Source organism: Crinia signifera, chromosome 3 (genome assembly GCF_055691185.1).
Source record: "Crinia signifera chromosome 3, ASM5569118v1, whole genome shotgun sequence".
In the NCBI taxonomy this organism is placed as follows: Eukaryota; Metazoa; Chordata; class Amphibia; order Anura; family Myobatrachidae; genus Crinia; species Crinia signifera.
In genome coordinates, this window is record NC_139219.1 from 340424730 (window position 1) to 340449905 (window position 25176).

General features: G+C 51.7%; 1 protein-coding gene across 1 annotated transcript; it reads left to right on the forward strand.

Moving 5' to 3' along the window:
* The first annotated feature begins 4163 nt into the window (after positions 1–4163).
* Positions 4164–24686, forward strand: LOC146063106 (fibronectin type III domain-containing protein 4-like). Its single transcript, XM_083175120.1, has 3 exons — positions 4164–4299; positions 5606–5736; positions 10891–24686. Exons 1-3 carry the CDS (start codon positions 4164–4166, stop codon positions 10924–10926), a joined length of 303 nt encoding a protein of 100 aa, XP_083031246.1. The 3' UTR covers positions 10927–24686.
* Positions 24687–25176: the final 490 nt, after the last annotated feature.

Genomic DNA, 25176 nt, shown 5'->3' on the forward strand with positions numbered 1-25176 from the left:
ATACAAAGAATTGGTTGATGATGTAGGTTGACGTGCACATAGTTCATAGTTGTCAATGGAAAAAAATTGCTCCAAGAAAAAATCAACACAGAAAGTTCAACACACGTAAATGTTGACATAAGTGTGGCACTTCATCGGTGTCCATGTCGACACATGAGAATGAATATGAAAACATTCCAAAAAGGAAAAATAAATCTTCAAAAACTCATGTCAACCTTTTTCATTGTCGACCATAGCCGTGCCAGTGTTTTGCATGTGCCATTTAATCCTGGGGTTGCCGTGAATCACGTGCGGGGGGGGGGGGGAGGAGGTGAGGGGTGTCCGCGAATCACGGGAGGAGGGGTCGTGGGTGGATGCCGTGAATTGCGGGAGGGGGGGTCGCGGGGGGGGGGGTGTGGGTGCCGCGAATTGTGGGAGGGGGGGCGCGGGGGGTTGCAGTGAATCGCGGGAGGGTGGGTCGTGGGGCGGGGGGTTGCCGCAATGACAGGAGGGGGGGTCAGGGGTGGGGAATCGCGGTAGGGGGGGTCGTGGGGGGCACTGTGAACCGCGGGAGGGGGGCCCGGGGGTTGGCGCGAATCGTGGGAGGGGGGGTCGCGGGGTGCCGCGAATCGCAGGAGGGGGGGGGTGTCACGGGGTGGGGCCGCGAATTGCGGGGGGTGTGCTGCAAATCGCGGGAGGGGGGTCGCGGGGGTGTCGCGAATCGCCACAAGAAAAAATCAACACAGAAAGTTCAACACATGTAAATGTTGACATAAGTGTGGCACTTCATATTTGTCCATGTCGACACATGAGAATGAATATGAAAACATTCAAAAAAATAAAAATAAATCTTCAAAAACTCATGTCAACCTTTTTCATTGTCGACCATAGCCGTGCCAGTGTTTTGCATGTGTCATTTAATCCTGGGGTTGCTGTGAATCGCGCGCGGGGGTGGGGGGGGGGGAGGGAGGGAGGAGGTGAGGGGTGTCCGCGAATCACGGGAGGAGGGGTCGTGGGTGGATGCCGTGAATTGCGGGAGGGGGGGTCGCAGGGGGGGGGGGGGGTGTGGGTGCCGCGAATTGTGGGAGGGGGGGGCGCGGGGTTGCAGTGAATCGCGGGAGGGTGGGTCGCGGGGGCGGGGGGTTGCCGCAATGACAGGAGTGGGGGTCAGGGGTGGGGAATCGCGATAGGGGAGGGCCCGGGGGGTTGGCGCGAATCGTGGGAGGGGGGTCGCGGGGTGCCGCGAATCGCAGGAGGGGGGGTGTCACGGGGTGGGGCCGCGAATAGCAGGAGTCCCCGGGGGTGCCGCGAATTGCGGGGGGTGTGCTGCAAATCGCGGGAGGGGGGGTCGCGGGGGGTGCCGTGAATCGCCACAAGAAAAAAATCAACACAGAAAGGTCAACACATGTAAATGTTGACATAAGTGTGGCACTTCATTGGTGTCCATGTCGACACATGAGAATGAATATTAAAACATTGAAAAAGTGAAAAATAAATCTTGTCAACCTTTTTCATTGTCGACCATAGCCATGTCAGTGTTTTGCATGTGCCATTTAATCGTGGGGATGCCGTGAAGGGGGGGGGGGGGGGAGGAGGTGCAATACCTCCCAACATGACCCTCTCCAAGAGGGACACATTGCTCTGTTTCTGGACTTTCTTCTTAATTTATGGATTACCATCACCTGTGCTTAAACACCTTTCTTATCAATTACCCTGTTTAAACAGGTGATGACAATCATAAATTAAGATGGAAGTCCACAACCCAGCGTTACAGCTCCAGACACACTTTGAGTGACAGATGTAGCCAAATATATAAGAGATGGGTTATTTATATGGTGCCACAAGGGTTCTGCAGCACCTGACAGTACATAGATGAGGTGATACTACGGTGTATATGTATGTGTGTATATATTATATATGGGATATTTATATGGTGCCACAAGGGTTCTGCAGCACCTGACAATACATAGATGAGGGGAATACTACGGTGTATATGTATATATTATTATGGGTTATTTTATATGGTGCCACAAGGGTTCTGCAGCACCTGACAATACATAGATTAGGGGAATACTACGGTGTATATGTATATATTATTATGGGTTATTTATATGGCGCCACAAGGGTTCTGCAGCACCTGACAATACATAGATGAGGGGAATACTATGGTGTATATGTATGTGTATATATTATTATGGGATATTTATATGGCGCCACAAGGGTTCTGCAGCGTCTGACAATACATAGATGAGGGAATACTATGGTGTATATGTATGTGTATATATTATTATGGGATATTTATATGGCGCCACAAGGGTTCTGCAGCGTCTGACAGTACATAGATGAGGGAATACTACGGTGTATATGTATGTGTATATATTATTATGGGATATTTATATGGTACCACAAGGGTTCTGCAGCGCCTGACAATACATAGAAGAGGGGAATACTACAGTGTATATGTATGTGTGTATATTATTATGGGTTATTTATATGGTGCCACAAGAGTTCTGCAGCACCTGGCAATACATAGATGAGGGGAATACTACAGTGTATATGTATGTGTATATATTATTATGGGTTATATATATGGGGCCACAAGGGTTCTGCAGCGACTGACAGGTCCCGGCGGCTCCCCCCTCCCTCCCACACCCGGCGCTGCTGCTGCTGCGCCATGCTCTCCTCCTCCCTGCACCCGGAAGAGGATCAGTGCAGGGAGGAGGTCACAGGTCCGGGCAGCACAGCTCTGTGCTGCCCGGTTACAGGTGAGGGGGGAGGGGGCGGCGGGGGGTCGGCGCGGGGCGGCGGAGGGTTGCGGTAGAAGCCCATTGGCTTGTATGGGGCATCGCCTGATTTTTCTGGCAGTGCCCCCTGCCGCGGTAACCCGGCGGTGGATGCTTACAGCATCCCAAAATGCGGTAAAACCCCCGATAACGGGGTTTTTACCGCATTTTTCGCTTAGAGAATCCCCCCTGTGTCCCTGGTGTCTGCAGCTGGCGCAATGCTTCCTATATCCTGGGACAGTACCTGTACTACATATGTCACCTGTCATGACTCCGCCGCCCGGCTGCCTGCGCTGTGTCCCCCGCCTGCTGCCGGCGCTGTGTCCCCCGCCCCGCTGCCGGCGCTGTGTCCCCCGCCCCGCTGCCGGCGCTGTGTCCCCCGCCCCGCTGCCGGCGCTGTGTCCCCCGCCCCGCTGCCGGCGCTGTGTCCCCCGCCCCGCTGCCGGCGCTGTGTCCCCCGCCCCGCTGCCGGCGCTGTGTCCCCCGCCCCGCTGCCGGCGCTGTGTCCCCCGCCCCGCTGCCGGCGCTGTGTCCCCCGCCCCGCTGCCGGCGCTGTGTCCCCCGCCCCGCTGCCGGCGCTGTGTCCCCCGCCCCGCTGCCGGCGCTGTGTCCCCCGCCCCGCTGCCGGCGCTGTGTCCCCCGCCCCGCTGCCGGCGCTGTGTCCCCCGCCCCGCTGCCGGCGCTGTGTCCCCCGCCCCGCTGCCGCTGCCGGCGCTGTGTCCCCCGCCCCGCTGCCGGCGCTGTGTCCCCCGCCCCGCTGCCGGCGCTGTGTCCCCCCGCCCCGCTGCCTGCGCTGTGTCCCCCGCCCCGCTGCCGGCGCTGTGTCCCCCGCCCCGCTGCCGGCGCTGTGTCCCCCGCCCCGCTGCCGGCGCTGTGTCCCCCGCCCCGCTGCCGGCGCTGTGTCCCCCGCCCCGCTGCCGGCGCTGTGTCCCCCGCCCCGCTGCCGGCGCTGTGTCCCCCGCCCCGCTGCCGGCGCTGTGTCCCCCGCCCCGCTGCCGGCGCTGTGTCCCCCGCCCCGCTGCCGGCGCTGTGTCTGCCGGCGCTGTGTCCGCCGGCGCTGTGTCTGCCGGCGCTGTGTCTGCCGGCGCTGTGTCTGCCGGCGCTGTGTCTGCCGGCGCTGTGTCTGCCGGCGCTGTGTCTGCCGGCGCTGTGTCCCCCGCCCCGCTGCCGGCGCTGTGTCCCCCGCCCCGCTGCCGGCGCTGTGTCCCCCGCCCCGCTGCCGGCGCTGTGTCCCCCGCCCCGCCCCGCTGCCGGCGCTGTGTCCCCCGCCCCGCTGCCGGCGCTGTGTCCCCCGCCCCGCTGCCGGCGCTGTGTCCCCCGCCCCGCTGCCGGCGCTGTGTCCCCCGCCCCGCTGCCGGCGCTGTGTCCCCCAACCCTCACTCACACTACACTTCCTATACCATGCCCACTTGTCCTTACAATCTAACCAGAGTCGTCTCTCCTGCAGGGGACATCACTGTGCAAGGTGTGGACAAGGAACGGCAGCTAGAGACCGGAGAGATCATCATTATTGTAGCTGTTCTGCTGATGTGGGCAGGTGAGTGAGGTGTGCCATATATATGCTATAGGATTTATGTACGATCATGTAGTGTGTGTGTACCAACAAACACCACCTTTCCCCTCATTCCTATAATAATCTAATACTAACCCAGCTCCTAATACACAGGTATCAGCCCTGTCCGCTCCCCCTCCACAGGTACTGGACCTGCCCCTTCCTACTCCACAGGTACTGGACCTGCCCCTTCCTACTCCACAGGTACTGGACCTGCCCCTTCCTCCTCCACAGGCACCGGACCTGTCCCCTCCTCCACAGGCACCAGACCTATTCCCTCCTCCTCCACAGGCACCGGACCTGTCCCCTCCTCCTCCACAGGCACCGGACCTGTCCCCTCCTCCTCCACAGGCACCGGACCTGTCCCCTCCTCCTCCACAGGCACCGGACCTGTCCCCTCCTCCTCCACAGGCACCGGACCTGTCCCCTCCACCCCCCCCCTCCACAGGCACCAGACCTGTCCCCTCCTCCTCCACAGGCACCGGACCTGTCCCCTCCTCTTCCACAGGCACCATACCTGTCCCCATCTCCTCCACAGGCACCGGACCTGTCCCCTCCTCCTCCACAGGCACCGGACCTGTCCCCTCCTCCTCCACAGGCACCGGACCTGTCCCCTCCTCCTCCACAGGCACCGGACCTGTCCCCTCCTCCTCCACAGGCACCGGACCTGTCCCCTCCTCCTCCACAGGCACCGGACCTATCCCCTCCTCCTCCACAGGCACCAGACCTATCCCCTCCTCCTCCACAGACACCAGACCTATCCCCTCCTCCCCCACAGGCACCGGACCTGTCCCCCCCCCCCCCTCCTCCACAGGCACCGGACCTGTCCCTTCCTCTACATGCACCGGACCTGTCCCCTCCTCCTCCTCTACAGGCACCGGACCTGTCCCCTCCTCCTCCTCTACAGGCACCGGACCTGTCCCCTCCTCCTCCTCTACAGGCACCGGACCTGTCCCCTCCTCCTCCTCTACAGGCACCGGACCTTTCCCTTCCTCCTCCTCTACAGGCACCGGACCTGTCCCCTCCTCCTCCTCTACAGGCACCGGACCTGTCACCTCCTCCTCCACAGCCACCAGACCTTTCCCCTCCTCCGCCTCCACAGCCACCAGACCTATACCCTCCCCCTCCACAGGTACTGGACCTGCCCCCTCCTCCTCCACAGGCACCAGACCTATCCCCTCCTCCACAGGCACCGGACCTGTCCCCTCCCCCTCCTCTACAGGCACCGGACCTGTCACCTCCTCCACAGCCACCAGACCTAATGTTGCTGTCTCTGTTTCTTGGCCTATAGCTGTCATTGCCCTGTTCTGCCGCCAGTATGACATCATCAAGGACAATGATTCTAACAACAACAAAGAAAAGGCCAAGCCATCGTCTGAGCAGAGCACTCCAGAGCGGCAGACGGGAGGCTTACTGCGGAAGGTAGGTGGCAAGTCAGTACCGGGCAGGATCAATTACCCTGTACATAAAGTACCTTTCCTCCAGATAATGTGGCCTCCCCATGTCTACCCCCACCCCTGAATCTTTGCCAGGGTAATAAGTTCCTCCACTACGCCCAGGTTACCTCATTGGATAAATCCCTAAAATATCTGCACCCCAAAATTGAACCTTTAGAATGTTAGGAACTTACCCAATGATACCAGAAAGTGGTGGGTAAGCCCAAAACCCTTGCCAAGATTATGTATTACAATTTTAATTAGTCATGTTTAAATAATGCACCTGTAGCTGTGTGTGTCCAATGGACCCGGCCGGTGTGATCAGCTGTGTGTGATAGACCCGGCCAGTGTGATCAGCTGTGTGTGTCTGATGGACCCGGCCGGTGTGATCAGCTGTGTGTGATAGACCCGGCCAGTGTGATCAGCTGTGTGTATCTGATGGACCCGGCCAGTGTGATCAGCTGTGTGTGTGTGTCTGATGGACCCGGCCGGTGTGATCAGCTGTGTGTGATAGACCCGGCCAGTGTGATCAGCTGCGTGTGTCTGATGGACCCGGCCAGTGTGATCAGCTGTGTGTGTGTCTGATGGACCCGGCCAGTGTGATCAGCTGTGTGTGTCTGATGGACCCGGCCAGTGTGATCAGCTGTGTGTCTGATGGACCCGGCCAGTGTGATCAGCAGTGTGTCTGATGGACCCGACCGGTGTGATCAGCTGTGTGCATCCTATGGACCCGGCCGGTGTGATCAGCTGTGTGTATCTGATGGACCCGGCCAGTGTGATCAGCTGTGTGTATCTGATGGACCCGGCCAGTGTGATCAGCTGTGTGTGTCCGATGGACCCGGCCAGTGTGATCAGCTGTGTGTGTGTCTGATGGACCCGGCCATTGTGATCAGCTGTGTGTGTCTGATGGACCCGGCCAGTGTGATCAGCTGTGTGTGTCCTATGGACCCGGCCGGTGTGATCAGCTGTGTGTGTCTGATGGACTCAGCCGGTGTGATCAGCTGTGTGTGTCTGATGGACCCGGCCAGTGTGATTAGCTGTGTGTGCGTCTGATGGACCCGGCCAGTGTGATCAGCTGTGTGTGTCTGATGGACCCGGCCAGTGTGATCAGCTGTGTGTGATAGACCCGGCCAGTGTGATCAGCTGTGTGTGTCTGATGGACCCGGCCAGTGTGATCAGCTGTGTGTCTGATGGACCCGGCCAGTGTGATCAGCTGTGTGTGTATCTGATGGACCCGGCCAGTGTGATCAGCTGTGTGTGTATGATGGACCCGGCCAGTGTGATCAGCTGTGTGTGTCTGATGGACCCGGCCAGTGTGATCAGCTGTGTGTCTGATGGACCCGGCCAGTGTGATCAGCTGTGTGTGTGTCTGATGGACCCGGCCAGTGTGATCAGCTGTGTGTGTGTGATAGACCCGGCCAGTGTGATCAGCTGTGTGTATGATGGACCCGGCCAGTGTGATCAGCTGTGTGTGTGTGATAGACCCGGCCAGTGTGATCAGCTGTGTGTGTCTGATGGACCCGGCCAGTGTGATCAGCTGTGTGCATCCTATGGACCCGGCCGGTGTGATCAGCTGTGTGTATCTGATGGACCCGGCCAGTGTGATCAGCTGTGTGTGTCTGATGTACCTGGCCAGTGTGCTCAGCTGTGTGTGTCCGATGGACCCGGCCAGTGTGATCAGCTGTGTGTGTGTCTGATGGACCCGGCCATTGTGATCAGCTGTGTGTGTCTGATGGACCCGGCCAGTGTGATCAGCTGTGTGTGTCCTATGGACCCGGCCGGTGTGATCAGCTGTGTGTGTCTGATGGACTCAGCCGGTGTGATCAGCTGTGTGTGTCTGATGGACCCGGCCAGTGTGATTAGCTGTGTGTGCGTCTGATGGACCCGGCCAGTGTGATCAGCTGTGTGTGTCTGATGGACCCGGCCAGTGTGATCAGCTGTGTGTGTCTGATGGACCCGGCCTGTGTGATCAGCTGTGTGTCTGATGGACCCGGCCAGTGTGATCAGCTGTGTGTGTGTCTGATGGACCCGGCCAGTGTGATCAGCTGTGTGTGTGTGATAGACCCGGCCAGTGTGATCAGCTGTGTGTGTCTGATGGACCCGGCCAGTGTGATCAGCTGTGTGTGTGTCTAATGGACCCGGCCAGTGTGATCAGCTGTGTGTGTGTCTGATGGACCCGGCCAGTGTGATCAGCTGTGTGTGTGTGTCTGATGGACCCGGCCAGTGTGATCAGCTGTGTGTGTCTGATGGACCCGGCCAGTGTGATCAGCTGTGTGTGTGTCTGATGGACCCGGCCAGTGTGATCAGCTGTGTGTGTCTGATGGACCTGGCCGGTGTGATCAGCTGTGTGTGTGTCTGATGGACCCGGCCAGTGTGATCAGCTGTGTGTGTCTGATGGACCCGGCCAGTGTGATCAGCTGTGTGTGTCTGATGGACCCGGCCGGTGTGATCAGCTGTGTGATCAGCTGTGTGTGTGTCCGATGGACCCGGCCAGTGTGATCAGCTGTGTGTGTGTCTGATGGACCCGGCCAGTGTGATCAGCTGTGTGTCTGATGGACCCGGCCAGTGTGATCAGCTGTGTGTGTCTGATGGACCCGGCCAGTGTGATCAGCTGTGTGTGTCTGATGGACCTGGCCAGTGTGATCAGCTGTGTGTGTGTCTGATGGACCCGGCCAGTGTGATCAGCTGTGTGTGTGTCTGATGGACCCGGCCGGTGTGATCAGCTGTGTGTCTGATGAACCCGGCCAGTGTGATCAGCTGTGTGTGTGTCTGATGGACCCGGCCAGTGTGATCAGCTGTGTGTGTGTGATAGACCCGGCCAGTGTGATCAGCTGTGTGTATGATGGACCCGGCCAGTGTGATCAGCTGTGTGTCTGATGGACCCGGCCAGTGTGATCAGCTGTGTGTGTGTCTGATGGACCCGGCCAGTGTGATCAGCTGTGTGTGTGTGATAGACCCGGCCAGTGTGATCAGCTGTGTGTATGATGGACCCGGCCAGTGTGTTCAGCTGTGTGTGTCCGATGGACCCGGCCAGTGTGATCAGCTGTGTGTGTCTGATGGACCCGGCCAGTGTGATCAGCTGTGTGTCCGATGGACCCGGCCAGTGTGATCAGCTGTGTGTGTGTCTGATGGACCCGGCCAGTGTGATCAGCTGTGTGTGTCTGATGGACCCGGCCAGTGTGATCAGCTGTGTGTGTCTGATGGACCCGGCCAGTGTGATCAGCTATGTGTGTCTGATGGACCCGGCCAGTGTGATCAGCTGTGTGTGTGTCTGATGGACCCGGCCAGTGTGATCAGCTGTGTGTGTCTGATGGACCCGGCCAGTGTGATCAGCTGTGTGTGTGTCTGATGGACCCGGCCAGTGTGATCAGCTATGTGTGTCTGATGGACCCGGCCAGTGTGATCAGCTGTGTGTGTGTCTGATGGACACGGCCAGTGTGATCAGCTGTGTGTGTCTGATGGACCCGGCCAGTGTGATCAGCTGTGTGTCTGATGGACCCGGCCAGTGTGATCAGCTGTGTGTGTGTGATGGACCCGGCCAGTGTGATCAGCTGTGTGTGTGTCTGATGGACCCGGCCAGTGTGATCAGCTGTGTGTCTGATGGACCCGGCCAGTGTGATCAGCTGTGTGTGTGTGATGGACCCGGCCAGTGTGATCAGCTATGTGTGTGTCTGATGGACCCGGCCAGTGTGATCAGCTGTGTGTGTCTGATGGACCTGGCCAGTGTGATCAGCTGTGTGTGTCTGATGGACCCGGCCAGTGTGATCAGCTGTGTGTGTCTGATGGACCCGGCCAGTGTGATCAGCTGTGTGTGTATCTGATGGACCCGGCCAGTGTGATCAGCTGTGTGTGTATGATGGACCCGGCCAGTGTGATCAGCTGTGTGTGTCTGATGGACCCGGCCAGTGTGATCAGCTGTGTGTCTGATGGACCCGGCCAGTGTGATCAGCTGTGTGTGTGTCTGATGGACCCGGCCAGTGTGATCAGCTGTGTGTCTGATGTACCCGGCCAGTGTGATCAGCTGTGTGTCTGATGGACCCGGCCAGTGTGATCAGCTGTGTGTGTGTCCGATGGACCCGGCCAGTGTGATCAGCTGTGTGTGTGTGATGGACCCGGCCAGTGTGATCAGCTGTGTGTGTGTGTCTGATGGACCCAGTCAGTGTGATCAGCTGTGAGTTTCTGATGGACCTGGACAGTGTGATCAGCTGTGTGTGTGTGTCTGATGGACCCGGCCAGTGTGATCAGCTGTGTGTGTCTGATGGACCCGGCCAGTGTGATCAGCTGTGTGTGTGTCTGATGGACCCGGCCAGTGTGATCAGCTGTATGTGTCTGATGGACCCGGCCAGTGTGATCAGCTGTGTGTGTCTGATGGACCCGGCCAGTGTGATCAGCTGTGTGTGTGTCTGATGTACCCGGCCAGTGTGATCAGCTGTGTGTCTGATGGACCCGGCCAGTGTGATCAGCTGTGTGTGTGTCCGATGGACCCGGCCAGTGTGATCAGCTGTGTGTGTGTGATGGACCCGGCCAGTGTGATCAGCTGTGTGTGTGTGTCTGATGGACCCAGTCAGTGTGATCAGCTGTGAGTTTCTGATGGACCTGGACAGTGTGATCAGCTGTGTGTGTGTGTCTGATGGACCCAGTCAGTGTGATTGGCTGTGAGTTTCTGATGGACCTGACCACTGTGGTCAGCCATGTTTATCCGATTGACCCATATCCCTTTCACATCGAAAATGCCAGAAAGCACCTGTGGTTTAGACACGTGTCCATTCCAGGTGTGACCCAGGTCACTGACGTCAAAAAGGGGCAAGGCAGAGTGGCGGTGCATCATTGGGGGGCAGGGGAGGAAGCCGTGCTTGAAGCGGACACTGCCTCCTCCCTATAGTGTGAAAGGGACCCGGATAGCTTCACCCGGGTTACCTGTTCACACTGCACAGCAACCCAGGTCTGACCGCGGATTACCCTTCTAACTGGTATCGAAGTGCCGGGTTACTGGTCATTTAAAAAGACCTTTTCACACTGCACGTTGAACATCGCAACAACCCGTTTTATTTGCTATGATTAATACTAAACCATGGAACAAGCTCATACATGTGTCCATCCTGTTGCACAAACGTCATCTCTATTTCTGTGTTCTTTGCAGAAGAAGGCCCCATCTGTCAACATCATTGAAGTATAGGACCAATTCTGTACCCTTTGTCCTGGGCTTGGCAGATGAAAGCTGAAAAAGGACTTCTTATAGCAATACCACTAGGACTCTGCCACCAGCAGAGACACCTCAAGGGCTCATCGTAATCACTGTACCACAAGAGGTTGTATCTCACCAGTTGCAGGACTTCTCCTGTACAGACATTGAGACATCCTGCACCTGAAGACACGTGCACTGGTCATACAAACATACAGTACTATGTAATGAACACACATAGAGTCCTGCAAAATGCATGGAGTTTGTTCACTAACCAGAAGACTTGAAGGACTGTTCTTTAGCCATGCCATCATGATGTATCCAATGAATGAGAACGTAGATGGTTCTGATTTCACGGTTGGATCCGATAGGGGTTCTTAACCTATTGGCCATAATCCAATCATTTGTGGCACCACAAACCGAATCCTTCCCACGACCGCTGCCTACTAACCACTAATAAACTTGCTAGCTACTGTATTCTATTTTAAAATTATTTTGTAAACATATCTAATTTATTGTTATATTTTAATACCTGTAATATTTGAGAAATTATACAATAATAATTCAAACCTCAACCATAAGACCTAAAACGAAAATTCCAGATTGAATCTGGGTCATGGCCGAATGAGGTTAGGAACCACTCTGTTGAAGAATAGCTAGTCCATGATCATTTTGCCCCTGGCTACAGAAGAACGAGGAATGAGGGTGTTACTGTGTAGTGTGACGAGGATGAATGTAACTTCTGGGTTATACTTTGATGTTACCATTGTCCTCTGGGTTATACTATGATGGGGACTGGTGTCATTGTGCTCCTGGTTATACTATGTTAAAAGACAAGTGCAATTTTGGGTTGGAATTCCAGATGATGAGCACCAGTGGCATTTTCTCCTCTAGGACAATATCATGAGAACGGGGCCATTTTTCTCCTCTAGGACAACATCATGAGAACGGGGCCATTTTACTCTGGGATGAAATACTTACTGACCATGCTGAGTTTCTGTACCATTCCTGGTAGTCACCGCAGGACCATACAGAGGTCACCATATGGCCAATAATGTGTGACCAGCTAATTGCTGCTTTAGTGTTAATGTTATCAGTGCCTTTATTTTACGTTGTTATATTGTTTCTGTGAAAGTGATATCTAGTGATTTGCTTAAATTAGATGGTTAATGACTTTAAATGTACAGTGTCACCCGCTCAAAGTATCTAACCGGGGTCCTTCTACCTGAAAGCTGTCTATCTGGAATATTTACAGCAATTTGTGCTTGCATACAACCTGAGGGTATATCCCTGATGTCCATCTATGGATAATTGGTGTAAGGGAATTATTGGGTGATACCTACCAGGAATTGAGGTCTAAGGGTCTGGCATGCTTCCTGGTATTAGTAAATTTACCCCTGAGAATCTGTAAGGCTGTCAAATAATTGAGCTTTGGGGTATGGTTCATATACTAGGGAATGAGCTGCCTGGATCTGGAAGGTATCCTGATAGCTGTGGGACATGGCTCTCTAATGTCCATTTCTTGGTGACTATTGTAGAGAGGAATGACTGGTGACATCGACCAGGAATTGAGCTCTGTAGATCTGGTAGGAATCTTATTAGCTGAGCTGTGGGGTATGGCTCTCCAATGCAGTGAGGAATGATTGGGACATCTGCCAGGGAATGAGCTGCATGGATCGGGATGGTGTCCTGGTAGCCGGGCTGTGGTTCTCCAATGTCCATCACTGGATATTGTAGTGAGGAATGATTGGGACATCTACCAGGGAATGAGCTGCATGGATCGGGAAGGTGTCCTCGTAGCTGGGCTGTGGTTCTCCAATGTCCATCACTGGATATTGTAGTGAGGAATGATTGGGACATCTACCAGGGAATGAGCTGCATGGATCGGGATGGTGTCCTGGTAGCCGGGCTGTGGTTCTCCAATGTCCATCACTGGATGAGTTGTGTAGTGAGGAATGATTGGGACATCTACCAGGGAATGAGCTGCATGGATCGGGATGGTGTCCTGGTAGCCGGGCTGTGGTTCTCCAATGTCCATCACTGGATGAGTTGTGTAGTGAGGAATGATTGGGACATCTACCAGGGAATGAGCTGCATGGATCGGGATGGTGTCCTGGTAGCCGGGCTGTGGTTCTCCAATGTCCATCACTGGATGAGTTGTGTAGTGAGGAATGATTGGGACATCTACCAGGGAATGAGCTGCATGGATCGGGATGGTGTCCTGGTAGCTGGGCTGTGGTTCTCCAATGTCCATCACTGGATGAGTTGTGTAGTGAGGAATGATTGGGACATCTACCAGGGAATGAGCTGCATGGATCGGGATGGTGTCCTGGTAGCTGGGCTGTGGTTCTCCAATGTCCATCACTGGATATTGTAGTGAGGAATGATTGGGACATCTACCAGAGAATGAGCTGCATGGATCGGGATGGTGTCCTGGTAGCCGGGCTGTGGTTCTCCAATGTCCATCACTGGATGAGTTGTGTAGTGAGGAATGATTGGGACATCTACCAGGGAATGAGCTGCATGAATCGGGATGGTGTCCTGGTAGCCGGGCTGTGGTTCTCCAATGTCCATCACTGGATGAGTTGTGTAGTGAGGAATGATTGGGACATCTACCAGGGAATGAGCTGCATGGATCGGGATGGTGTCCTGGTAGCTGGGCTGTGGTTCTCTAATGTCCATCACTGGATATTGTAGTGAGGAATGATTGGGACATCTACCAGGGAATGAGCTGCATGGATCGGGATGGTGTCCTGGTAGCCGGGCTGTGGTTCTCCAATGTCCATCACTGGATGAGTTGTGTAGTGAGGAATGATTGGGACATCTACCAGGGAATGAGCTGCATGAATCGGGATGGTGTCCTGGTAGCCGGGCTGTGGTTCTCCAATGTCCATCACTGGATGAGTTGTGTAGTGAGGAATGATTGGGACATCTACCAGGGAATGAGCTGCATGAATCGGGATGGTGTCCTGGTAGCTGGGCTGTGGTTCTCCAATGTCCATCACTGGATGAGTTGTGTAGTGAGGAATGATTGGGACATCTACCAGGGAATGAGCTGCATGGATCTGGAAGGTGTCCTGGTAGCTGGGCTGTGGTTCTCCAATGTCCATCACTGAATATTGTAGTGAGGAATGATTGGGACATCTACCAGGGAATGAGCTGCATGGATCGGGAAGGTGTCCTGGTAGCTGGGCTGTGGTTCTCCAATGTCCATCACTGGATATTGTAGTGAGGAATGATTGGGACATCTACCAGGGAATGAGCTGCATGGATCGGGATGGTGTCCTGGTAGCTGGGCTGTGGTTCTCCAATGTCCATCGCTGGATGAGTGATGTAGTGAGGAATGATTGGGACATCTACCAATGAAATGAGCTGCATGGATCGGGATGGTGTCCTGGTAGCCGGGCTGTGGTTCTCCAATGTCCATCACTGGATATTGTAGTGAGGAATGATTGGGACATCTACCAGGGAATGAGTTGCATGGATCGGGATGGTGTCCTGGTAGCTGGGCTGTGGTTCTCCAATGTCCATCACTGGATGAGTTGTGTAGTGAGGAATGATTGGGACATCTACCAGAGAATGAGCTGCATGGATCGGGATGGTGTCCTGGTAGCCGGGGTGTGGTTCTCCAATGTCCATCACTGGATGAGTTGTGTAGTGAGGAATGATTGGGACATCTACCAGGGAATGAGCTGCCTGGATCTGGAAGGTGTCCTGGTAGCTGGGCTGTGGTTCTCCAATGTCCATCACTGGATATTGTAGTGAGGAATGATTGGGACATCTACCAGGGAATGAGTTGCATGGATATGGATGGTGTCCTGGTAGCTGGGCTGTGGTTCTCCAATGTCCATCACTGGATATTGTAGTGAGGAATGATTGGGACATCTACCAGAGAATGATCTGCATGGATCGGGATGGTGTCCTGGTAGCTGGGTTGTGGTTCTCCAACTTCCATCATTGAATGACTGGTGAAGTATGGAATAATTGGATGGCATCAAGCATTGAAGCCTGAGGAACTGGAGGGCTTCCTGGCACCTGAGCTGTGGCGTATGAGATGTCCATTTCTTGGTGACTGTTGTAGTGAGGAATGACTGGGTGACATCTACCAGGGACTGAGCAATGTGGTACAGCTAGCTTCTGTGTAAGAATGGAGTAATGGTGATCGAGGTAGAGCTTGTAATATGCTGGTGAATAAAATTGTAATTCTCTTCTTGCTACAATAGGAGCCGTAAATAACAATTAGAATTTATTGTTTCTTTCTTGAACTTTTGGTAAAATCTTGAATCCAGGATGTACTGGAGCTGTCCCTATTGTAGGCTTGCAATCCGTAATGCACCGCTGTCTTTTGGGATACACTGGGCCAAATGTAACCAGTCTCGATTTTCTGTACAATGCAGGAATATCTAGTTTGCCTTCAAAAAAAAAATAAACCCACAACTACAGTATAAATCATGTGGGAAAAATCACCCATTTGCCAGATCTGGACCTTTTACATTTGCGCCAACATTTTCTAAAAGGAACCCAAAGAATTCTGAACCTAAACCTAAAGACGTTTCTAACCGAGAAAAGTACAATAGTCTGATAGGTTCTCTGCCCGGTCTCCCATGCAGGACACATCTCTGCTACACCTCGGTCCTGCCCGGTCTCCCACGCAGGACACATCTCTGCTACACCTCTCTTCAGGATTAAAGTCTATTTTTCTAGTGTTTTCTTGTTGCCGGACTGTCTGGGGGAGATCTACATTGTGTTCCTTACCCCGCTGGACATATTGCAGAGTTCATCAGCAATCACCTGTGCACTTGCAGGAGCCTATAGTCCATGCTAAGGCGCACCTGGTAACATGAGTGTAGACTGTTCATCTCCCTTACATATGTAGCTGCAAGTGTCTGTGCAAGGGAATGCCTATACATGCATATGCAAACAGGCCTATGTTTAGCACTCTGAGTCCATATATGGAATATAATGCGGTCACTGGGGAGCGAGGTCATCAGTAAGTGATGTCACTGGTGAGCGAGGTCATTGGGAGCAAGATAACTGGTGAGTGAGGTCACTGGGAGCGAGGTCCTCCGTAACCGATGTTTCTGGTGACATCACTCACTAATGACCTTGCTCACCGGTGAGCGAGATCATCAGTAAGTGATGTCACTGGTGAGCGAGGTCATTGGGAGCAAGATAACTGGGGAGCGAGTTCACTGGGGAGCGAGGTCATTGGGAGCAAGGTAATTGGGGAGCGAGGTCACTGGGGAGCGAGGTCACAGAGGGGTGAGGTCACTGGGGAGTGAGGTCCTCAGTAACCGATGTCTCTGGTGACATCGCTCACTAATGACCTTGCTTACCGGTGAGCGAGGTCATCAGTAAGTGATGTCACTGGTGAGCAAGGTCATTAGCGAGTGATGTCACAGTTGAGCGAGGTCCCTAGTGAGCAAGACCACCGGTGAGTGGGGTCACTGAGCCTTGGTGCATATTCCCATCAAAGGAGAATTAAGGTCTGGGATCAGAGCACCTATGCCCCATATACCACATGTAGAGTCACCAGCATAACTCATCTGATGTGTAACTCAGACATTGGACCTTTCCTGGTGTATTCCGTGTGTAATAGGAAGCTGTGTGTTGTAAATCTGGTGCTGTGCCATGGGCCCCGTATTCTGTGCCAGGTGGCTGCGAATAAACAGTTCTGTCATCCAACCTGCAGGCGGAGTCTCTTCCTTTTTACCTGTGTCGTTGCCATGTCAGTGGTTGTCCGGTCTGGGAGAGCCTGTGACTAATGACTGCATGCTTCGGCCTGTCTGCCCATGTATATAGGAGTAGCATGTTTTCTCCGTGTCATGCATATGATCTGTATAATATGTATATCTGTGCATTATACTGTATATAGAGCTATTTAATCTGGTATAACAATCGCAAGTCTTCCAGTAACTGAACCAACAGAGTATTTGTACTGAATGTTCTCCATGACTCATGCTTCAGGCATGACGGTGAAATGTCCTATGTTTATGTCAGATATGTGGACGTTCTAATGTGCTCACATCGCCCATCTGTCTGTTGTAGCTTTCAGGGAATGTGCGTTCCCCCATCTTTTTTCTTCATCTAGCGACCGCACTTCCATCCATCAATTCTGTCAACATCATCAGGGATTCCATAAACTCATCCGATCCCCCACCCATCACCATGACCATTAATTCAATGTATGTTGCTCCATGTCCTCCTCATGCCTAATACCATACAACTACTGTGCGAAGTCCTCCACGCACAGTCCACACACTTACATCACCCTTCTCTACACTTCCTATACATAGCTGTGTCCAGACCATTCCTTATGTTCATATAATCGGAGAATCCATACCTCACTCCCACCACATTATCATCTGAGGGTCCAGACCATGCCTCACGTTCATATAATCGGAGAATCCATACCTCACTCCCACCACATTATCATCTGAGGGTCCAGACCATGCCTCACGTTCATATAACCAGAGAATCCATACCACACTCCCACCATATTATCATCTGAGGGTCCAGACCATGCCTCACGTTCATATAATCGGAGAATCCATACCACACTCCCACCACATTATCATCTGAGGGTCCAGACCATGCCTCACGTTCATATCGTCAGAGAATCCAGACCTCACCCCCACCACATTATCATCTGAGGGTCCAGACCATGCCTCACGTTCATATAATCGGAGAATCCATACCACACTCCCACCACATTATAATCTGAGGGTCCAGGCCATTCCTTATGTTCATATAATCGGAGAATCCATACCACACTCCCACCACATTATCTTCTGAGGGTCCAGACCATTCCTTATGTTCATATAAACAGAGTGTCCAGACCATGAGGGTCCAGACCATGCCTCACGTTCATATAATCGGAGAATCCATACCTCACCCCCACCATATTATCATCTGAGGGTCCAGACCATACCTCACGTTCATATAGTCGGAGAATCCATACCACACCCCCACCACATTATCATCTGAGGGTCCAGATCATGCCTCACGTTCATATAATCAGAGAATCCATACCTCACCTCCACCATATTATCATCTGAGGGTCCAGACCATGCCTCACGTTCATATAATCGGAGAATCCATACCACACTCCCACCACATTATCATCTGAGGGTCCAGACCATGCCTCACGTTCATATAATCGGAGAATCCATACCTCACCTCCACCACATTATCATCTGAGGGTCCAGACCATGCCTCACATTCATATAATCGGAGAATCCATACCACACTCCCACCACATTATCTTCTGAGGGTCCAGACCATTCCTTATGTTCATATAAACAGAGTGTCCAGACCATGAGGGTCCAGACCATGCCTCACGTTCATATAATCGGAGAATCCATACCTCACCCACCACATTATCATCTGAGGGTCCAGACCATGCCTTACGTTCATATAATCGGAGAATCCATACCACACTCCCACCACATTATCATCTGAGGGTCCAGACCATGCCTCACGTTCATATAATCGGAGAATCCATACCTCACCTCCACCACATTATCATCTGAGGGTCCAGACCATGCCTCACATTCATATAATCGGAGAATCCATACCACACTCCCACCACATTATCTTCTGAGGGTCCAGACCATTCCTTATGTTCATATAAACAGAGTGTCCAGACCATGAGGGTCCAGACCATGCCTCACGTTCATATAATCGGAGAATCCATACCTCACCCACCACATTATCATCTGAGGGTCCAGACCATGCCTCACGTTCATATAATCGGAGAATCCATACCACACTCCCACCACATTATCATCTGAGGGTCCAGACCATGCCTCACATTCATATAATCGGAGAATCCATTCCACACTCCCACCATATTATCATCTGAGGGTCCAGACCATGCCTCACGTTCATATCGTCAGAGAATCCAGACCTCACCCCCACCACATTATCATCTGAGGGTCCAGACCATGCCTCACGTTCATATAATCGGAGAATCCATACATCTCTCCCACCACATTATAATCTGAGGGTCCAGGCCATTCCTTATGTTCATATAAACAGAGTGTCCAGACCATGAGGGTCCAGACCATGCCTCACGTTCATATAATCGGAGAATCCATACCACACTCCCACCACATTATTATCTGAGGGTCCAGACCATGCCTCACGTTCATATAATCGGAGAATCCATACCACACTCCCACCACATTATCATCTGAGGGTCCAGACCATGCCTCACATTCATATAATCGGAGAATCCATACCACACTCCCACCACATTATCTTCTGAGGGTCCAGACCATTCCTTATGTTCATATAAACAGAGTGTCCAGACCATGAGGGTCCAGACCATGCCTCACGTTCATATAATCGGAGAATCCATACCTCACCCACCACATTATCATCTGAGGGTCCAGACCATGCCTCACGTTCATATAATCGGAGAATCCATACCACACTCCCACCACATTATCATCTGAGGGTCCAGACCATGCCTCACATTCATATAATCGGAGAATCCATACCTCACCCACCACATTATCATCTGAGGGTCCAGACCATTCCTTATGTTCATATAATCGGAGAATCCATACCACACTCCCACCACATTATCATCTGAGGGTCCAGACCATGCCTTACGTTCATATAATCGGAGAATCCATACCACACTCCCACCACATTATCATCTGAGGGTCCAGACCATGCCTCACGTTCATATAATCGGAGAATCCATACCTCACCTCCACCACATTATCATCTGAGGGTCCAGACCATGCCTCACATTCATATAATCGGAGAATCCATACCACACTCCCACCACATTATCTTCTGAGGGTCCAGACCATTCCTTATGTTCATATAAACAGAGTGTCCAGACCATGAGGGTCCAGACCATGCCTCACGTTCATATAATCGGAGAATCCATACCTCACCCACCATATTATCATCTGAGGGTCCAGACCATTCCTTATGTTCATATAATCGGAGAATCCATACCACACTCCCACCACATTATTATCTGAGGGTCCAGACCATTCCTCACGTTCATATAATCGGAGAATCCATACCTCACCTCCACCACATTATCATCTGAGGGTCCAGACCATGCCTCACGTTCATATAATCGGAGAATCCATACCTCACCTCCACCACATTATCATCTGAGGGTCCAGACCATTCCTTATGTTCATATAATCGGAGAATCCATACCTCACCTCCACCACATTATCATCTGAGGGTCCAGACCATTCCTTATGTTCATATAAACAGAGTGTCCAGACCATGAGGGTCCAGACCATGCCTCACGTTCATATAATCGGAGAATCCATACCTCACCCACCATATTATCATCTGAGGGTCCAGACCATTCCTTATGTTCATATAATCGGAGAATCCATACCACACTCCCACCACATTATTATCTGAGGGTCCAGACCATTCCTCACGTTCATATAATCGGAGAATCCATACCTCACCTCCACCACATTATCATCTGAGGGTCCAGACCATGCCTCACGTTCATATAATCGGAGAATCCATACCTCACCTCCACCACATTATCATCTGAGGGTCCAGACCATGCCTCACATTCATATAATCGGAGAATCCATACCACATTATCATCTGAGGGTCCAGACAATGCCTCACGTTCATATAATCGGAGATTACATACCACACCCCCACCATATTATCATCTGAGGGGCCAGACCATTCCTCACGTTCATATAATCGGAGAATCCATACCACACTCCCACCACATTATCATCTGAGGGTCCAGACCATGCCTCACGTTCATATAATCGGAGAATCCATACCACACTCCCACCGCATTATCATCTGAGGGGCCAGACCATGCCTCACGTTCATATAATCGGAGAATCCATACCACACTCCCACCACATTATCATCTGAGGGTCCAGACCATTCCTTATGTTCATATAATCGGAGAATCCATACCTCACCTCCACCATATTATCATCTGAGGGTCCAGACCATGCCTCACGTTCATATAATCGGAGAATCCATACCACACTCCTACCACATTATCATCTGAGGGGCCAGACCATGCCTCACGTTCATATAATCGGAGAATCCATACCACACTCCCACCACATTATCATCTGAGGGTCCAGACCATTCCTTATGTTCATATAGTCGGAGAATCCATACCACACCCCCACCATATTATCATCTGAGGGTCCAGACCATGGCTCACGTTCATATAATCGGAGAATCCATACCACACTCCCACCACATTATCATCTGAGGGTCCAGACCATGCCTCACGTTCATATAATCGGAGAATCCATACCACACTCCCACCACATTATCATCTGAGGGTCCAGACCATGCCTTATGTTCATATAATCGGAGAATCCATACCACACTCCCACAACATTATCATCTGAGGGTCCAGACCATGCCTCACATTCATATAATCGGAGAATCCATACCACATTATCATCTGAGGGTCCAGACAATGCCTCACGTTCATATAATCGGAGATTACATACCACACCCCCACCATATTATCATCTGAGGGGCCAGACCATTCCTCACGTTCATATAATCGGAGAATCCATACCACACTCCCACCACATTATCATCTGAGGGTCCAGACCATGCCTCACGTTCATATAATCGGAGAATCCATACCACACTCCCACCGCATTATCATCTGAGGGGCCAGACCATGCCTCACGTTCATATAATCGGAGAATCCATACCACACTCCCACCACATTATCATCTGAGGGTCCAGACCATTCCTTATGTTCATATAATCGGAGAATCCATACCTCACCTCCACCATATTATCATCTGAGGGTCCAGACCATGCCTCACGTTCATATAATCGGAGAATCCATACCACACTCCCACCACATTATCATCTGAGGGGCCAGACCATGCCTCACGTTCATATAATCGGAGAATCCATACCACACTCCCACCACATTATCATCTGAGGGTCCAGACCATTCCTTATGTTCATATAGTCGGAGAATCCATACCACACCCCCACCATATTATCATCTGAGGGTCCAGACCATGGCTCACGTTCATATAATCGGAGAATCCATACCACACTCCCACCACATTATCATCTGAGGGTCCAGACCATGCCTCACGTTCATATAATCGGAGAATCCATACCACACTCCCACCACATTATCATCTGAGGGTCCAGACCATGCCTTATGTTCATATAATCGGAGAATCCATACCACACTCCCACCACATTATCATCTGAGGGTCCAGACCATGCCTCACGTTCATATAATCGGAGAATCCATACCTCACTCCCACCACATTATCATCTGAGGGTCCAGACCATTCCTTATGTTCATATAGTCGGAGAATCCATACCACACCCCCACCATATTATCATCTGAGGGTCCAGACCATGGCTCACGTTCATATAATCGGAGAATCCATACCACACTCCCACCACATTATCATCTGAGGGTCCAGACCATTCCTTATGTTCATATAGTCGGAGAATCCATACCACACCCCCACCATATTATCATCTGAGGGTCCAGACCATGGCTCACGTTCATATAATCGGAGAATCCATACCACACTCCCACCACATTATCATCTGAGGGTCCAGACCATGCCTCACGTTCATATAATCGGAGAATCCATACCACACTCCCACCACATTATCATCTGAGGGTCCAGACCATGCCTTATGTTCATATAATCGGAGAATCCATACCACACTCCCACCACATTATCATTTGAGGGTCCAGACCATGCCTCACATTCATATAATCGGAGAATCCATACCTCACTCCCACCACATTATCATCTGAGGGTAAAGACCATTCCTTATGTTCATATAATCGGAGAATCCATACCTCACCTCCACCACATTATCATCTGAGGGTCCAGACCATTCCTTATGTTCATATAATCGGAGAATCCATACCTCACCTCCACCACATTATCATCTGAGGGTCCAGACCATTCCTTATGTTCATATAATCGGAGAATCCATACCTCACCTCCACCACATTATCATCTGAGGGTCCAGACCATTCCTTATGTTCATATAATCGGAGAATCCATACCTCACCTCCACCACATTATCATCTGAGGGTCCAGACCATTCCTTATGTTCATATAATCGGAGAATCCATACCACACTCCCACCATATTATCATCTGAGGGTCCAGACCATTCCTTATGTTCATATAATCGGAGAATCCATACCTCACCTCCACCACATTATCATCTGAGGGTCCAGACCATTCCTTATGTTCATATAATCAGAGAATCCATACCACACTCCCACCACATTATCATCTGAGGGTCCAGACCATGCCTTATGTTCATATAATCGGAGAATCCATACCTCACCCCCACCACATTATCATCTGAGGGTCCAGACCATTCCTTATGTTCATATAGTCGGAGAATCCATACCTCACCCCCACCACATTATCATCTGAGGGTCCAGACCATTCCTTATGTTCATATTGTCGGAGAATCCATACCACACTCCCACCACATTATCACATACCTCCCAACTGTCACGATTACAGCGGGACAGTCCCGATTTTCGGGTACTGTCCCGCTGTCCCACCCGCGGCAGGCATTGTCCGCTGCGGGGGGTGGCAGTTGGGAGACCCCCCAATCTAATACAATAGACGCTGTGCGCATGCGCACAGCGTCTGTTCTCGTATGAAAATGAGGTTGCGGCTAATTGGCATAAGCCGTGCCCTCATTTGCATATGCCCGCCCCCTTTTCGGGCGCTCCCTATTTCTTCTACTGAGAAGTTGGGAGGTATGTTATCATCTGAGGGTCCAGACCATACCTCACGTTCATATAATCGGAGAATCCATACCTCACCCCCACCATATTATCATCTGAGGGTCCAGACCATGCCTCACGTTCATATAATCGGAGAATCCATACCACACTCCCACCACATTATCATCTGAGGGTCCAGACCATGCCTCACGTTCATATAATCGGAGAATCCATACCTCACCTCCACCATATTATCATCTGAGGGTCCAGACCATGCCTCACGTTCATATAATCGGAGAATCCATACCTCACCCCCACCATATTATCATCTGAGGGTCCAGACCATGCCTCACGTTCATATAATCGGAGAATCCATACCTCACCCCCACCATATTATCATCTGAGGGTCCAGACCATGCCTCACGTTCATATAATCGGAGAATCCATACCTCACCTCCACCATATTATCATCTGAGGGTCCAGACCATTCCTTATGTTCATCTAACCTAATATTTCATACCTCATTCTCACCACGTTCTCATCTAATGTGAATGACATGACAACATGGTCTGGACACATGATGGTGGTGGAAGTGTGTCACAGATACCTCCGTTCAGTGGTTCAAAATGAATACTATAATTACACATTATTCTAGTGTTCCATACCATCCTCTCATGTGTGCATCCTCTTTGCTTCCATACTTCTCTCCATACAAAACTCCTACTCTGGTTCATCTACATCTTCCGTGGAACCCACCACCTGCCTATGACATCACCATGGGGGAATACACCCCTCCCCCTCCCCCCACCCCCCTTCAGCAAGCTTCGTCTTCCATTTATTTTCAGTTTATTTGCAATTTCTATACTTGTGTCTTGGTCCATGTTTCCTACAACCTAATGTCTAATGTGTAAAATGTGGCAACTCTGTGTTCCCCTTTGTTATGCTGTATTATACAATTATAACAGACTGTTGTCTTATAAAACCAACAACATTTGACAAATCCTGTTTATATAATTTGTTGTCCTGCATTACGTTGTTTTAATGTTTCCTAACATGTGAAATCATATTGTATATTTCCTGACCTGTTATTTGTTCTACTCCACTATCACCAGACACACCAGTATAACCGGCCTCCCATCAGCGATACGTACACACAATCACTATCACCAGACACACCGGTATAACCGGCCTCCCATCAGCGTATCACCAGACACACCAGTATTACCGGCCTCCCATCAGCGATACGTACACACAATCACTATCACCAGACACACCAGTATAACCGGCCTCCCATCAGCGTATCACCAGACACACCGGTATAACCGGCCTCCCATCAGCGTATCACCAGACACACCGGTATAACCGGCCTCCCATCAGCGTATCACCAGACACACCAGTATAACCGGCCTCCCATCAGCGATACGTACACACAGTCACTATCACCAGACACACCAGTATAACCGGCCTCCCATCAGCGATACGTACACACAATCACTATCACCAGAC

Excerpts from the sequence above, each read along its gene's own strand:
- LOC146063106 (XM_083175120.1), top strand. The coding sequence starts at position 4,164 with ATGCCCACTTGTCCTTACAATCTAACCAGAGTCGTCTCTCCTGCAGGG. Across the intron at positions 4,300-5,605 it reads TGTTCTGCTGATGTGGGCAG|CTGTCATTGCCCTGTTCTGC; the intron begins GTGAGTGAGGTG and ends CTTGGCCTATAG. Across the intron at positions 5,737-10,890 it reads CGGGAGGCTTACTGCGGAAG|AAGAAGGCCCCATCTGTCAA; the intron begins GTAGGTGGCAAG and ends TGTTCTTTGCAG.